The 16,127-nt window shown below is 35.7% G+C and overlaps 1 protein-coding gene across 1 annotated transcript; it reads right to left on the minus strand.

Annotated features, from left to right (window-relative positions):
• Positions 1-9,069: 9,069 nt before the first annotated feature.
• On the minus strand, positions 9,070-14,716 carry LOC113279348. Its single transcript, XM_026528042.1, has 4 exons — positions 14,462-14,716; positions 13,905-14,215; positions 12,362-12,733; positions 9,070-9,216 (listed from the first exon to the last, which is right to left on the minus strand). The coding sequence occupies exons 2-4, from the start codon at positions 14,211-14,213 to the stop codon at positions 9,070-9,072; spliced, it is 828 nt and encodes a 275-aa protein (XP_026383827.1). The 5' UTR covers positions 14,214-14,215; positions 14,462-14,716.
• Between the last annotated feature and the right edge of the window lie 1,411 nt (positions 14,717-16,127).

The raw sequence follows: 16,127 nt of genomic DNA on the forward strand, positions 1-16,127 counted from the left end.
TGCACATTTGATATTTTGAGCTGTGTTTAACTCGCTTACATATTTCTCAAAATATGTGTTGGTAAGCTTTCGCTTTAACCAAGTTCATCTTATATTCTTGACGAAAGTCAAAAGATGATCATGTGAAAATCACCTGGTAACATCTTACATGATTTATGTGAGACAGTCATTTGATGTAGACTCGGAATGTTTCGTATTGATCATACGATCACTTGAAAGTTGCTTTGAAGCTAATAGTTTGTGTGAGACAGCTATTGTCGTCTTCCGAGAATGTTAGAGCATATCTCGGTTGAACCCACCAAGCGTTGGTATGTCAAGTTTGGTTGTCATATATTAGTGAACCAAAACTCATTTAAAGAGTAGCTTGATTATTTATTAAAGTCAACTTCGTATAGGTTAGCTCGAAAGTATTAGGATATGAGACATTACAAGTATTACGTGAAGACTTGAAGAATGTGAAGAAGTAAGGAGCTACAATGACGACATCATCCTTCCACTTGAGGTTAGTAATATTTGACTGGAACTATTTCATTCCCTAACGTATGTTTCAAGTCGTGCATTTTGAAAACATAACTGCGAAGCTGTGAATTATTATACTCTAGTTATACATAGTATTAAGGAATTACAATACGAAGTATAACGTCTATCTTTTGAACTTCGTATATAAGACATCGACATAATCGTATGAATGTTATTGTGATTATTTATGGGTGTGGGTGAAGATTTCGTCCTAGGAAACAATGTTTTACATTAGTTTAAAGGAAGTACAATTCATAAACTTTCTTTATGAATCGAAAGGGAAATCGCTAGGCTTATTGGTATTGTTATTCATTGTAAATATTTGTATTACCAATATGTGTGTTTAGTATAACCGCTCATAACTTGTTTATGTATCTTGGTAAAACTATTCACAAGGCCTGACTTTTGTATTGGTATGACTTTTATTAGTGAAACCGATCTTAAGTAATCACCTGAGATTGTATGATCGATTTGCTGTAATTGGTATGACCAACTCTAGACATCGGGGAACCGATCCTAGTAAGAGGTGCAACCGATCACAAAAGGGGAATCGATCCTTGTAAGAGGTGCGACAAGTTTTTAGTAATTGGGGAACCGATCCTATGAACATGTGCAACAAATATAAGTTAGATACCATATATATGTGGGAACCGATCCTAGTACCTAGTCAACCAAGTTTTGGTAACTAGCATGACTAATTCTAGTACCCACATGGAGGTAGAACCGTGAAACCCATGATTGGTGATTTGATAGGATAATCAATCACATAGTTCTTGGAAGTCAGATGAACCAATTTTAAACTTGTTTGGAAGTGTGGAAAATCGGTTCCAAGATGGTAAATATGAAAAGGGATTTACCAATTAAAGATGTCGACATACTTTGAACATGTGCAGTAACTCTTATCTTTTATTGTTCAAATATATTCCTTAATAGCTAAAGGAGAATCCCGGATCGAAATAAATTGAGAATCTTTTAATTAAGGTTTTTAGTTTTATATGCTTTTAATTTCCAGCAATGAAAATGCATATCTTTAGAAAATAAAAATTAGTAATGTGCATTTACTAGTTGGAGATTTTCTACTGAGATTTCGGTCAATATTTGGAAAAAGCATTTCCAAGAATTATGGAAACCGAATTCGGAAATATATTGCATATCTTGAAAATATTTTTGGTTTTGGAAATTCCTTGGTGTCCAAACTTCATTGGTCTATAAATATTGAAGTTTGCATTTCAAGCAAACTAATCCCCATAGCCAGCAAAACTACCTAGTTGTGTTGTTACTGGTGGAGCCGTCTATTCGGAGAAGAAAGTAACCTAATTAGGCAAAATCTCTTATGACCGCTCGTTTTAAAGACTTCTTTGGGATTGGGAAGCTCTACGAGTACCGTTGGTGGGAAACTAGATAATTTCAGTTTCTTATTAGTTTTCGATTGATTTGATTGACTAACGGTTGTTGAACTTTGATTGCACCTAGTTTGTTTATTCTTGAGAATCTTCTCTTCTGATATAAGATTCACTCAAACTAGATCGAAGTTTCGACGGGGATCTTTAGACTGTTTGTAGATCTAAAGACGTCTTGTGATAATACATTGTTAACAGACTCCGTTATGTGTGTGATTGATTACAAGAGATTCAAGTTGATTGTGTGCAGGTGTTTATTGAAGATCTAAGAAGATTTGAAGATGAAGAAGATTTCTGATTTGGGTTCATAATCTTTGGTGTGCACAATACTTGTTTCGGATGGAAAGGGATCCAACTATAATCGGTTTATCTTTGTAATATATTGGATTGATTAGTCGATTAGATCGGCATCAATACAATTCTTTGTGATCCAAAGTATTGATTGCAAAATCTTGACAATTACTTTGGTAGTTGTTATTGGATAGATCTAAGGACATGAAAAATGAGTTTATTGGGATAAACGGAAGAGCCTTTTCTCAAACTCATATCACTTGATTGAAAAGAGTTGTTACCGAACAAATTTGTTGTTCCTTTACTGTTTGGAATACGAACCAAAGGAATTGTTCCAAGCGCGTGACTTACTGCAAGTTGGAGGCGCAGGGATACAGAAGGAACTAGGTGAACTATAGGTTTAGTTGCTTGGTCTCAACTATACGAAGTTGGTTTAGATTTTGTATAGCGGCTTAATCCTGAGAGTCTTCAATTCTGGACAAGGTCCCAGGATTTTTCTGCATTTGCGGTTTCCTCGTTAACAAAATCTTGTTGTGTCTTTTACTTTTCTATTTCCGCAGATATAATTGTTTTATTATAATTAGAAGTAAAATACACAAACGTTAATTCCTATTTACTTGATAGCAATCCTATTGTGTTTGCCTAAGTCTGAACCTTTTATCAAGTAAACCTACTTCGTTATTGTATTGTCTCGATCTTGTATCCATAGTCAATCACACAAGTTATCTTGTTGTCGTATTGTCTCGATCTCGTATCCATAGACGATCACATGAAGTGTGAACCGATTAGTTGTATTGTCTCGACTCAATCCATAGACAATCACTTTCGGAGAAAGGACTTATAGGTGGAAAAGTTTTAGATTGAGGTATATTTGGGTACCCTCGTCTTTTCAGAGAATGTTTCAATGATTGAAATACAAGTTTAGAACACTTAACCATGATTGGATTATAAGCACAGTATGCGTACTTTCATATGTGTGATCGAAGTCTTGGAACCATAGGATGCATACCCGTACGCATACTGGTTGGTTAGTGAAACTCCGGGAACCATAGTATGCATACCGGTATGCATACTGGCGTAAGTTCAAGTTCCGGAATTTTCTGCTGAGTTTGTTTATATTTAGCGATATGCGTATCCGTTGGCATACTGGCGAACCCAAACTTAGTCCGGCTACTTAGGTATGTGTACCCGTGTGCATACTTGAGTAAGTTAAGTATTAAAATCGGTTTGTTCATGAACTAATACATTTATATAATAAGGAATGTAATAACCGTGGCTATAATTTTCATGACTTGATTCGAGTGAATCAAAATCGATTTTGCTTCAATTCTGTCTTGTATACTTCTATGAGAATATAAACAATTGAACAACTCTAGAACTAATTTCATTTGAGTCATTTGAACTAGTTATGGTTAACATGAATCAGGTTGATATGAAAGTGTCCATATGGCTAACTTCGGTTAACTATTGTTGAGCCAACAAAGGTGTACACGTTTAGGTACGGTTACCCATATCTAAATGAAGTCCCTTTTCAATTGTGTGTAACAAGCCAAGTTCGATCTAACGGTTGAAAGATATTAGCTTGAGCCTAATATGGTTTTCATCTAAAGGTGGATATTGAATGCCTTGTTACCAAGGTAACATTGATTGCAAACCCTGATTTGAAGACTATATAAAGGAGAACTCTAGCAACTGGGAAACCTAATCCCCACACCTCCTGTGTGATACTAGTTGCGACTAGAGTCGATTCTCCTTTAACCTTAGGTTTTTCCAAAACCATGTAGGTTAACGACTTGAAGACTTCATTGGGATTGTGAAGCCAGACCCAACTATTTTTTTCTGTAGTTGCGTGTTCTGATCTTGCTGTTTTCTATCGTGATTGAGTACTATCTTCTCTAAGATTTGCTCGAGATTTAATCTCTAGTAGGAAAGATAAAAAGTAGTCACAAACACCTTCGTCTCATCGTTTGTGATTCCACAATATCTTGTTTCGGTACCATATGATTAAGATTATTGTGAGGTGATTGATATTTCTAGGATGTTCTTCGGGAATATAAGTCTGATATATCAATTGGTTCCTGTTCACCTTGATTTATCAAAAGACGGAACAAAACTCATAGGTTTATCTGTGGGATACAGATTTATTTATTGAATAGACTTTCTGTGTGAGACAGATTGGTTTATCAAGTGTTCGACTTTGGGTGGTAGCAACTCTTAGTTGTGGGTGAGATCAGCTAAGGGAATCAAGTACGTAGAATCTTTCTGGGATTCAGAGACATAAGGAGTGCAACTGTAGCTTGATCAGTGTGAGATTGGTTAGGGATCAACTACATTCCAGTCCGAAGTTAACTTGGAGTAGGCTAGTGTCTGTAGCGGCTTAATACAGTGTGTTGTTCAAATCTGGACTAGGTCCTGGGGTTTTTCTGCATTTGCGGTTTCCTCGTTAACAAAACTTCTGGTGTCTGTGTTATTTCTTTTCCGCATTATATTTGTTTATATATTGAAATATCACAGGTTGTGCGTAAGTTCAATCAATTTTGAATCCAACCTTTGGTTGTTGATTAAATTGATTGACACTTGGATATTGGTTTTTGATACCGTCCAAGTTATTTCTTATATTCAATCGGGCTCGTAAATTCCTACTTGTTTGATTACAGATTGAATTGAGGAATTGAGATATAACTCTTTGAAATACTTTTCTTAAGATTAAGTCTGACTGTCTAGTTGATTCTCTTGAAAGTATATTGGAGTTATTCCATACAGATTGCTAAGCGAAATATCGGGTGTGGTTGTTAGACCACTGCTTTTTCAGTATTGACCCCTGCATATATGAAGCTGACAATAGTAATTTACTTAGACCTATTACTCAGCAAGAGATTTGGGATACCATAAACCAAATGAAATCCTGGACTATTCCAGGGCTGGATGGTTTTCCACTTGGGTTTTATAAAGAAAATATTGATCTTTTAATATCTGATGTTCGGAAAATTGTTCAAAATTTTTTCAATTCCAAACATTTTTTAAAAGAAATGAATCATAATTTTCTTTCCCTAATTCCCAAGACTAATAACCTACCTACCCTCACTGATTTCATACCTATATCTTTCTGTAATTCTAATTACAAAATAATCTCTAAGATTATTGTAAATAGTATGAAGCCACTCTTGGGTAAGATAATAAGTCCTTTCCAGTCAGCTTATGTTTCCCAGAGGAATATTCAGGATAATGTTATTATTTCCTGTGAGCTGGTGCATACCATGAAAAATAAAAAGGATAACTTGGGGTGGGGTGGGGGGGGGGGGGGGGGGGGGGGGGTCATGGGCCTTAAACTTGACATGTTTAAGGCCTTTAACAGGTTTGAATGGTCATTTATGTTAGATATTCTTAGATCCTTTGGTTTTTCGGAACATTGGTATGACTTAATTTTTCAATTTGTAGTATCTTTGTATCGCTAAATGGTTCTCCATGCAAGTCATATAAACCTACTAGGGGCTTGAGACGAGGAGATCCCTTGTCTCCTTATGTGTTTATATTTTGTATCAAAGATTTCTCGAAGTACGTAATCCATGCTGAAAACTCTCATCTTATTCATGGTATAAAGGTAATTAAAGAAGCCCCTAGTATTAGTCATCTACTTTTTGCGGATGACTGCCTGATTTTTGTTGAAGCCTCTCACAAAGAAGCTGATATCCTCATGAATCTTATACGTTACTTCAACCTCTATTCTGGTCAGGTCATAAGTATGCAAAAATCGAGCTATTTTTTCAGCAAAAATGTTCATCCAGGTTTGTCTGTTTCCCTCATTAGGTCTCTTAATGTCAAGAAGATTGGCCTTAATGAAAAGCATTTAGGTATTCCTCTTTTCATTACAAGGTCTCATTCTGACTCATTCAACTATTTGAATGAAAATTTGATAAGAAAGTAGCTACATAGCAAGGTAAACTGATGAACCAAGTTGGTATACTTATTCTGGTTCAGCATGCGTTAGAAGCCTCACCTATTTATCACATGAATACCTTCACCACTCCAGATAACATTCTCCAAAAAATGGAGAACTCGCAAAGGGATTTCTGGTGGAGGGAAACTAGACCTGGTGGCTTTTACCCTACCAATTGGAACAAAGTGTGTACACACAAACTTCAAGGTGGTCTTGGTTTTAAAAACCTAAAACATGTTAACATATATCTGTTATGTAAAACAACATGGAAATTAGTGCATCCAAATAATCAGTTATTTGCCAAAATTCTTAGATGCAAATATTTCAAACATGGTCGTGTTTTTGATCATAATGAAAAGCAAGACTCTTCATGTCTAAGGCCTTTGACAGGTTTGAATGGTCATGGGCCTTAAACTTGATAACTGGGGGGGGGGGGGGGGGGGGGGTTGGGTCATGGGCCTTAAACTTGACATGTCTAAGGCCTTTGCCAGGTTTGAATGGTCATTTATGTTAGATATTCTTAGATCCTTTGGTTTTTCGGAACATTGGTATGACTTAATTTTTCAATTTGTAGTATCTCTGTATCGCTAAATGGTTCTCCATGCAAGTCATATAAACCTACTAGGGGCTTGAGACGAGGAGATCCCTTGTCTCCTTATGTGTTTATACTTTGTATCAAAGCTTTCTCGAAGTACGTAATCCATGCTGAAAACTCTCATCTTATTCATAAAGGTAATTAAAGAATCCCCTAGTATTAGTCATCTGCTTTTTGCGGATGACTGCCTGATTTTTGTTGAAGCCTCTCACAAAGAAGTTGATATCCTCATGAATCTTATTCGTGACTTCAGCCTCTATTCTGGTCAGGTCATAAGTATGCAAAAATCGAGCTATTTTTTCAGCAAAAATGTTCATCTAGATTTGTTTGTTTCCCTTATTAGGTCTCTTAATGTCAAGAAGATTGGCCTTAATGAAAAGCATTTAGGTATTCCTCTTTTCATTACAAGGTCTCATTCTGACTCATTCAACTATTTGAATGAAAATTTGATAAGAGAGTAGCTATATAGCAAGGTAAACTGATGAACCAAGCTGGTATACTTATTCTGGTTCAGCATGCGTTAGAAGCCTCACCTATTTATCACTTGAATACCTTCACCACTCTAGATAACATTCTCCAAAAAATGGAGAACTCGTAAAGGGATTTCTGGTGGGGGGAAACTAGACCTGGTGGCTTTTATCCTACCAATTGGAACAAAGTGTGTACACACAAACTTCAAGGTGGTCTTGGTCTTAAAAACCTAAAACATGTTAACCTATATTTGTTATGTAAAACAACATGGAAATTGGTGCATCCTAATAATGAGTTATTTGCCAAAATTCTTAGATGCAAATATTTCAAACATGGTCGTGTTTTTGATCATAATGAAAAGCAAGACTCTTCATGGGTCGGAAGAGCATTTGATCAGGGCTTGATTTCATTTTTAAACACTCTCATTTTGAAATTTTGAATGGTCAGAATGTCCTTGCTTTCAGAGATAACTGGATCCAGAATCATGTTTACCCTTTACATGTTTCTGCCCCTAATCCTAATTATACCATGTCTGATCGTGATGCTAAGAGCTGGTAACCCGATTTAATCAATGCATTTTTCACTCCTTGTAATGCTCAAGCTATCCTTAGAACTAGGATACCAATTACATGTCAAAATAGGCTCATTTGGCGATACACTAAGAATTGCCAATTCTTTGTGAAGTCTGCTTATAAAGCAATTTATGGTCAACACAATCACATGCAAAATCATAACTATATAAACCCAACTTATAGATCTTTGTGGAAGTTGAAAATCCTCCCTAAAGTTCAATTGTTTGTATGAAAATGTCATGAAGGAATCTTGCCTTCTAAACTAATGTTTTTATATTTTATTATGATCATGATAGACACTGTGATATGTGCAACCTAAATACTTATGAGTCTGTTGAACATATTATTCTTCACCGTCCTTTTGCTCAAGCTGTTTGGTCTCTTAATCCTTATAGAGATGAAATTTTACAGGATTCTTCCATGAATATTAGTATGACGGATTGGATCTCTAAGTGGTTAAATAATGCCACTCTAAGAGATAAAGTTGTTAGTGTGTTTATAATAGCCTGGTGTATCTTGAGGGATAGATGCTCATTTATCTTTCAGGATGAAGCACCCAATCATAATTCTACTGTCAGGATTGAAACGCAATTAGTGTTAGATACTGATCATTATTTGATTAGTTTTAGTTTTATTAGTATGTTTGGCAATTTCAGTTGGTTTAGATTTTGCTTTTGCAACCAACAATTTACCTATGGACCGCATTATTGTTTATTCTGATGCATCTTATGATACAAATACTAACTTCTCAGGTATTGGTTTGATCAAATGTAAGGAACTATTTTGGGTGCAAAACCATCCCATGTGTGACCAGGAGAAGCAGTTGAAAGTTTGGCAGTGCTAGAAGTTGTTTTATGGGAAAGGGAGAAAGGACTAGAAAATATGTCTCATTAGTGATGCAAAATTAGTTTTAGGTTACCTAAATAATCATAACCAGATATGTTGGTTTAACAACTCCATTCTAGATGATTGCAAGTCAATCACAAGTTCATTTTCTTTTATTAGATTTGAATTTCTAAATGGAAGTTTCACAAAAATGGTTGATGTTGCCGCTATACATTGTAGAACTTCTTGAGTCAATGGTGAACGGTTTGGGGTGGTTTGGTTATACCCCAGACTTTCTCACTTCACAGATGTAACTCTTCTCTGAATTAATGAAATTCTTTTTCCTATCAAAAACAAAAAACTATTAAGTAGTTCATTAGTGGGTTATTATTATAAGAGCCATATACATATTCATCAGTTATTGACCCATTCACTGTACTCCATTTGCTTAGAATCTCTTCAATTTCCAACAACACTTTCCTCCTTACTTCCATGTTTCCTTTGGATTTCATCCATCTCTGAGAGCACTTTTCTCCTTACTTCCATGTAGTGCACATAGGGAGGACTCCTCAATTTGGAGCATGTAACAAAACTCATCACTATAATATGTAAATAGAGAACAAAGTTTATTCGGATCGTAAGGCTGTACAAAGTACCAGATGGCCTATGGCTTGCTATATTCTGCCTGGGTTGGAGAGACCTCATGGATGCCCAACAATCTGTCACGGGCTTACCTTGCCAGCACGATTATTAAAAAATTTAGACTGCCTGATAGTATCTGTTAATGTTCGACTGTATAGTTCTGATATAGACGAGTTTATGGTTACATGTTTTTATTTATAAAATATAAAATAATATTATTAACAGATTGATAGCAGGAATGTATAGTGAATAATTTAGATTTATCATGTGCTAATATTAAGGGGAAATTAGCGGGAAACCCAAAAAAAATAATATTCTCGTTCTCAAGCCCACAATTAATTTTGTATACCGTGACACCCATAATTATATGAATCAATACATAACTGGTTATGCATACTATCTTTTCAGTCATAACTCGTTATGCATATTATCTTTTTCAGGGGTATAATTGGCAGCGCAACTTGGACATAACATATCTAAAAATCCGCGCCTTAGAATTTTACAAATTTTATATCGTTGGAAATCTTTTTAAAAGAGCTATGCAACGAGTATAAACAAGAATATCAAATTTTTGTTTTTAACGAAAAAATCGGAAGTGATCCTCATTTTAGGGAAATTTTTTGAAAACTTGATACTTAACCATTATGCAGTCACCAAAAACGATGCATAACACATTCTGCAGACGCATAACGAATTATGCAACCATTTTTTCGACTGCATAACAAGTTATGTATCTGCATAACAAAGTTATGCATCTATAACAAGTTATGTAGCCATTGTTTTGGTTGATTTTAGCCGTACATATAAAAAATTGATGCATAATGCAGTATGCATCCATATTTACGGATGCTTATCAGGTTATGCATCTATTTTCTCGATGCATAATGCATTATGTAGCCATATTTTCTGACGCATAACAGGTTATGCAGGTTTTCTGGACTGCATAACAAGTTATGCAACAAATTTTGTAGATGCATAACAGGTTATGCATCCATTTTCACGAATGTCTGCATAACATGTTATGCAGACAGTTTCTCGACTGAATGACATGTTATGCAGTCATAACCACATCATCATCTTCTTTCATGTTTCATTAACTCCCACGCAAACCATTATCTTTCAGTTATTCAGGTGCTCTTGGTCAAAATCATGTATTTACACCATCATCTTCTTTCATGTATTTACACCATCATCTGCAATTAAACCTGCATAACATGTTATGCAGGTTTTCTGGACTGCATAACAAGTTATGCAACAAATTTTGTAGATGCATAACAGGTTATGCATCCATTTTCACAAATGCATAACATGTTATGCAGACAGTTTCTCGACTGAATGACATGTTATGCAGTCATAACCACATCATCATCTTCTTTCATGTTTCATTAACTCCCACGCAAACCATTATCTTTCAGTTATTCGGGGGCTCTTGGTCAAAATCATGTATTTACACCATCATCTTCTTTCATGTATTTACACCATCATCTGCAATTAAACCTTCTTCACAACTCATCCATACAATCTATAGCTAACAACATAGACATTTTGATGTAGCACTCATATCATCACATTCCTCCACTTCTCAATTGAACCCAGTTTTAATCCACATCCAAAAATCCTCCGCAAATCTGTGTTGTTGCTGTTGTTGTAGACCACTGCTGCCTGCAATCACCCATCGAGTCGCTACAGCTTCATTGCATCTTCGACTTGGTCTCTGAAGCACAGAAATGCCGAAGTCTCTCTTCGTTGCTCACTCCAGTCTCCATCAGCAATGTAGTAGAGAAGGACAGACACCATCTTTTTCAACTCCCCGTGTTCACAACGTCTAAAGATCTGTCTAGCACAACCACCAGTGGCTTTGAAGCTCGAGTCTTCTCCATTTGTGTCTGCAATTCTGCCCGACAAGTCGACAACCATTATTTAATCAAGAACAAAAATGGGTAAGGACCCGTCTCCACGGAATCGATTCAATTAACCAAAGACCCCCAATTTCAGTTCAAAACCAGAATTCCCCAGAATCCCATTTTAGTTTCTGCCAGGTACTGTTGATTTTTCAAATACAAACCTCCAATTTCAGGCCACAGCAAAACCCCAGTTGACAGCAACAGTGGCATCTATTTCAGCTGGTTTTCTGGCATAACAAAAACTCCACCAAACTCTGTCTATATCCAGAGAACACTCGACGGAAATCAACACCAATTTGACCTGCAAACACCACCATTACCTTCATAATTTCTCTCTCAATCGAGCACCACACTGAACCCCAACAGATCCATTTCATTTATCCAACAACTCCATATATAACCCGTTTCAGTTAACTTCAAAAATCCCCAAAATCTGTTGCTTAAACTTCTCGTATATAGCCATGAATCAATGGAAGAAACCCTAAGTCAAATCATCGAACAACGCCAGTTCTTCAATCAACAGACCCCAAATTATACCACCTGCAATCAATCCACAAGCAATCACACCCAAATTCAATCGTTGTTGTTGAGAGAATTGAAGCAATTGGCTTGAAATTCAACCCCCAAACACCACAGATCCATTCTCGTCATCGTTGCTTCAATCAATCCTTGATGTCTCCATTTCAGCTCAACCGCAGAAGCTCAAAATGATGCTTAGATCCCTTTTCAACCCCCAAATACGAAGATGTTGAGATTTACCCGTGAATTGAAGCTCCAATGAAGAAATGAGACGAAAACAGTAGGGAGATACGAATCGGAGAAGAAGAAGAAAAAAGACTGAAACATAATTTCAGAAATTATGGGTTTGGGAGATATTTTGTCGTAGAAAATGGGTGCGCGCCTGTGTTTTTTTGAGCATGAGTTTCACAGTGGGAAGAATCTGTAAAATGGGTCTGTCTGTAGTTTTCACTAATATTATTGACCTCTAAAAACACTTAAAATATGTCCTGACCAGCCTGGACTAGTCTGGTCAGTAATGGGCCGTGGGTGGGTAATGGACATCATATTAAAGGTATTCCCCATCCTGCCCATGCAAGATGGATTTCATGGATATTCCGATATCAAGCCCAGCCTGACCCGGACACCCCTTTCAGAGCATAACAGAACAATTCACAACAACCCTAAGAACTTCAAATAATTCATACCTTATTATTCTTAGGACAAAGTGAATCCATCGTAACCAACTTAGAATTGCATTTCACATCATCGTGAGCATTTAGGATATCTTTTATCTCCTCCACCATCTTCTCCACATCACCATCTTTGCACTCTACTGTGGTATGAATCCCCCACATTCTCTCTTTCCCCTCATAATAGCCGTAGGTGAGATTGACGACGTCAAATATACTGATTTTAAATTTCTCTAAACCATGTTCACATTGTAGAGTAGTTTCCATTAAATCCCCCACATGATGAATCACATCACGAACAACTCCAACAATCTCCCTCCCATTGTGCTCAAACTTTATTAGATCATTCTCTATTTCGAATGATTTTGCCAACGCCAATGAACTTTTCTGGGATGAATCCAATTTAATCACAAATGGAAACACCAACAATCAAAGAAAAAAAGAATCATTAGCGCATATGGTAGGAAGTAAGAGATCTATTGAGATTTTGGTAGCCATTGAATACAAGAGATTTCAGAAGATTTTTTCAAAATCCAGAGATTTTTGTAGACTCTCTTTGGTAAATCATAATGACTTGTAGAGGCTAATCAGGTGAAATCCTATAGATTACTTCTAGAGACACAAAATATAAGTTTTCATCGTATCAAACTACAAAAATGTAAATTTCATAGATACACAAATTTCCTAATAAAGTAGTCATCAACACTATAAATTCATCGAGCTCCATTTTACTAAGACTAACAAAGATATTACGATCCATATGACGTAGCATGTTTTCATGCATATAGCTAGTGTTTTATAATGTTGTTCTGTAAAATCACATGGACATTCAGATACCAAAACACCAGCTGAAACAATTTATGTACTTTATTAATGGATGGTAAAGAAAGTTCTAATCACCTGGTATATAAGTAACAATCCCAATTTGGATTTTATTAAGAGCTGGTTATATACAAAAATCATGTTGTTGTTTTTTTGTTCTAATAACATGGTGGAGGATCTGTTAACATGGTTACGCTCACTATCTCACACTATCAGCCCCAATTTAAAGGTAATTTTTTAGTGATATGTTTCCATCAAATTTTTCACAAGCCAGTTATAGGTAATGTATGATGGATGACTAGTATGTCAATTTATGTACAAATTGACTTATAACGTATGTACAATGACAAGATTCTTTCGAGTATAATACAACATAGCTTGACTAATCATCATAGTATGTCAAAAGGATATATCAATTGTATGTACAAATGACAAGATTCGTTTGAGTTTAATACAACATAGCTTGACAAATCATCTGCCTCAAATGAATGATAAAGCTGCATCATAAGAAAAACACCTGCATAGAAAAGAAGAACAATTCCAACATTCTAAGTCCCCCAAAATATCAGAGAGACTTTTCTCATGCCTATTTTCATATAAAAGTCACTCAAAATCTCTTAAAATTATAAATCTCTATCCAATAACATGAGCATTCGAATGACCTTTTAAAAGTCTCTAACCAATATCAAAGAGTTTTTGGGAATTCCATAAACTATTAAAGAAGAGAAGGACTTACCTCTTTAACAGCTGAGAAAATTGCCTCAAAAGCAGAAGAAACATACAACTGCAACTTCTTCTCAATTGTTAATATAGAGTTTGATACATCCTTCAATACAGGTGATGCCTTCAAACCCGAATTCGAACCTGCATCCTTCATACAGGATGAGATTTGGAAGCTCTTGTCGTTGGTGATGCATATCTTAGGAAAATTAGTAATTTGGAAGGGCTTGTTGTTGGTGTAGTTGGTGCAGTAAGTTTGGGGTTTCTTAATTATACTACTAGGAAGAAATGTTGGAGTAAAGTTTAATAATTTAGCAGTCTGCATATCTGTAACGACATAGAAACAATTAAAAAAACCTAATTCTAGATCAATAACAAAACCCCCAAAATCAAACAATAAAACACAATCAAAAGAACACTAAAATCCCTAAAGCACGATCAATTTAAGATTTCAGTAACAAAAACCAAACAGAAAAACTCAAACCCATAAATCGAACAGAACATAACATTCTTCTATATAAAAGACCTAGTGCAAGACTAGATTCTTCCATAAAAAAAGAAACAAAAACTCACTCTTTTTCGCTTTGAGGGAATGCGTCTGAGTACGAAAAGGAGAAGAACAAACTATTTATATCTGGGTTTTTGTTGCCGGTGTTACAGAGAACCAAGGATTTTGTTTTAACGGCCGAATTCCAGTTTCAGCAAGAACTACGCGATGCCCTTTCAGAATGGGTTAGGGAGTGGGTGATAGGGTGTGTATACCCTACTATGGGAGGAATTATAAGAGCTACAGCCTACAGAGCAATTTAGTTCTAGAATCAACTCTGTTTTAGATCAACTGGACCGTATAGAGACTCTGGTGGAATAAAGATAAATTCAGGCTTTTCTTGTCCTGGCTGGTTTGGGTCTATAAGTAAAATGAAAAACCCCTTAGCTAACCATTTTCTTTAATGACTAAATTATCTCTGGTTAATTAGTTTCGGGTGATTACCAGATGTTTAATCAAGTTAATCTCGAGATTAGCTAACGTTAATTCATTGTCAAAACATGAAAAAGATTTTATTTTTTTTTGACAAAAATCAATCCAGAATCGGTGGATGTTTATGCACTAGTAAACTGATTATAGGTTGATGTTCTGATTCCCGAAAACCACCAAGAATAGGTGCATATTACTTACTACCCGATTGTAAGAATCGGTGAGCACGATATACGCACAAACAATGCACAAAAAGAATCGGTTTATATAAGCACTCATGCAATCCGATTCCAAGTTAGGAAGTACACAGCAAATTGGGCATTTTTTTAACATATAATCGGTAGACATTTACATGAACCGATTCTATCAACAAAAAAAGATCAAAAAAAAAATCAAAACTAGGTATAAATAGTTACATCTGTAGATTCATTATGATGTTCCATGTACTAACTATATATGTTGAGGGTCTGTCATACAAACACGAATCTCATGATTCTGCCCCTACGGAATCGGTGTTGTTTATGAAACCAACATCATCATATTCTGATTAAAAAGAAAAAACATCATCATATTTGCAAAATGGAGGAACAATTCAGTATCCTTTAGTCAGCTAATCTAGAATATTTGCACAATGGAGGAACAATTATAATTCCATATCCTTTAGAATCAAGCCTTAGGCAGTCAAATATGTGCAGCATCTGATATTAGTAGATCTTCCAGGTATTTCGATAAAACATATCGATTAACCAAATTAGTACAAAAGTACATTACTGAAACTAGTAAAGACATAAATATGTGTCTATCATGTATTAAGACAGGAGTACACATGTTGCCCAGGCTTTGGATAAGTTCCATCAGAAGAAGTGGCTGTCCAAAAGCAACTGAAAACAAAACTCTGAACACCTGTTGTGGTAAAACACTTTACCTTTGTAGACCCAGAGCACCGCAAAAAGTGAACTTCTAAAGGAGACCTTGGTTTTATACATACGGGTTTCCTCAATGGGAAAATATAGCAAACCTGATTCACCAACAGGAGAAAGAAAACACAAAAAAGACGGATGTAAGGTTGTGCAAAAATGAAATTTGAAAATTCTAACTTTCTCCTGAGAAAGATAATGACATAAAAACACAGTTGATGAGTTGAACTGTTTGCGCAACTATTATTCTGTGCATGTAAAGCAAGTACGGATTATATCATACATATTGAACATGTTTGGGGTTGCATTACTAAGATGAACATCTTTGTAAACTGTTGCATCAAAG

The sequence above is a fragment of the Papaver somniferum genome, chromosome 5 (assembly GCF_003573695.1).
Source record: "Papaver somniferum cultivar HN1 chromosome 5, ASM357369v1, whole genome shotgun sequence".
NCBI classification, from domain to species: domain Eukaryota; kingdom Viridiplantae; phylum Streptophyta; class Magnoliopsida; order Ranunculales; family Papaveraceae; genus Papaver; species Papaver somniferum.

Excerpts from the sequence above, each read along its gene's own strand:
- LOC113279348 (XM_026528042.1), bottom strand. The coding sequence starts at position 14,213 with ATGCAGACTGCTAAATTATTAAACTTTACTCCAACATTTCTTCCTAGT. Across the intron at positions 12,734-13,904 it reads TTTTCTCAGCTGTTAAAGAG|AAAAGTTCATTGGCGTTGGC; the intron begins GTAAGTCCTTCT and ends GATTCATCCCAG. Across the intron at positions 9,217-12,361 it reads TTTGTCCTAAGAATAATAAG|ATTATAGTGATGAGTTTTGT; the intron begins GTATGAATTATT and ends CTCTATTTACAT.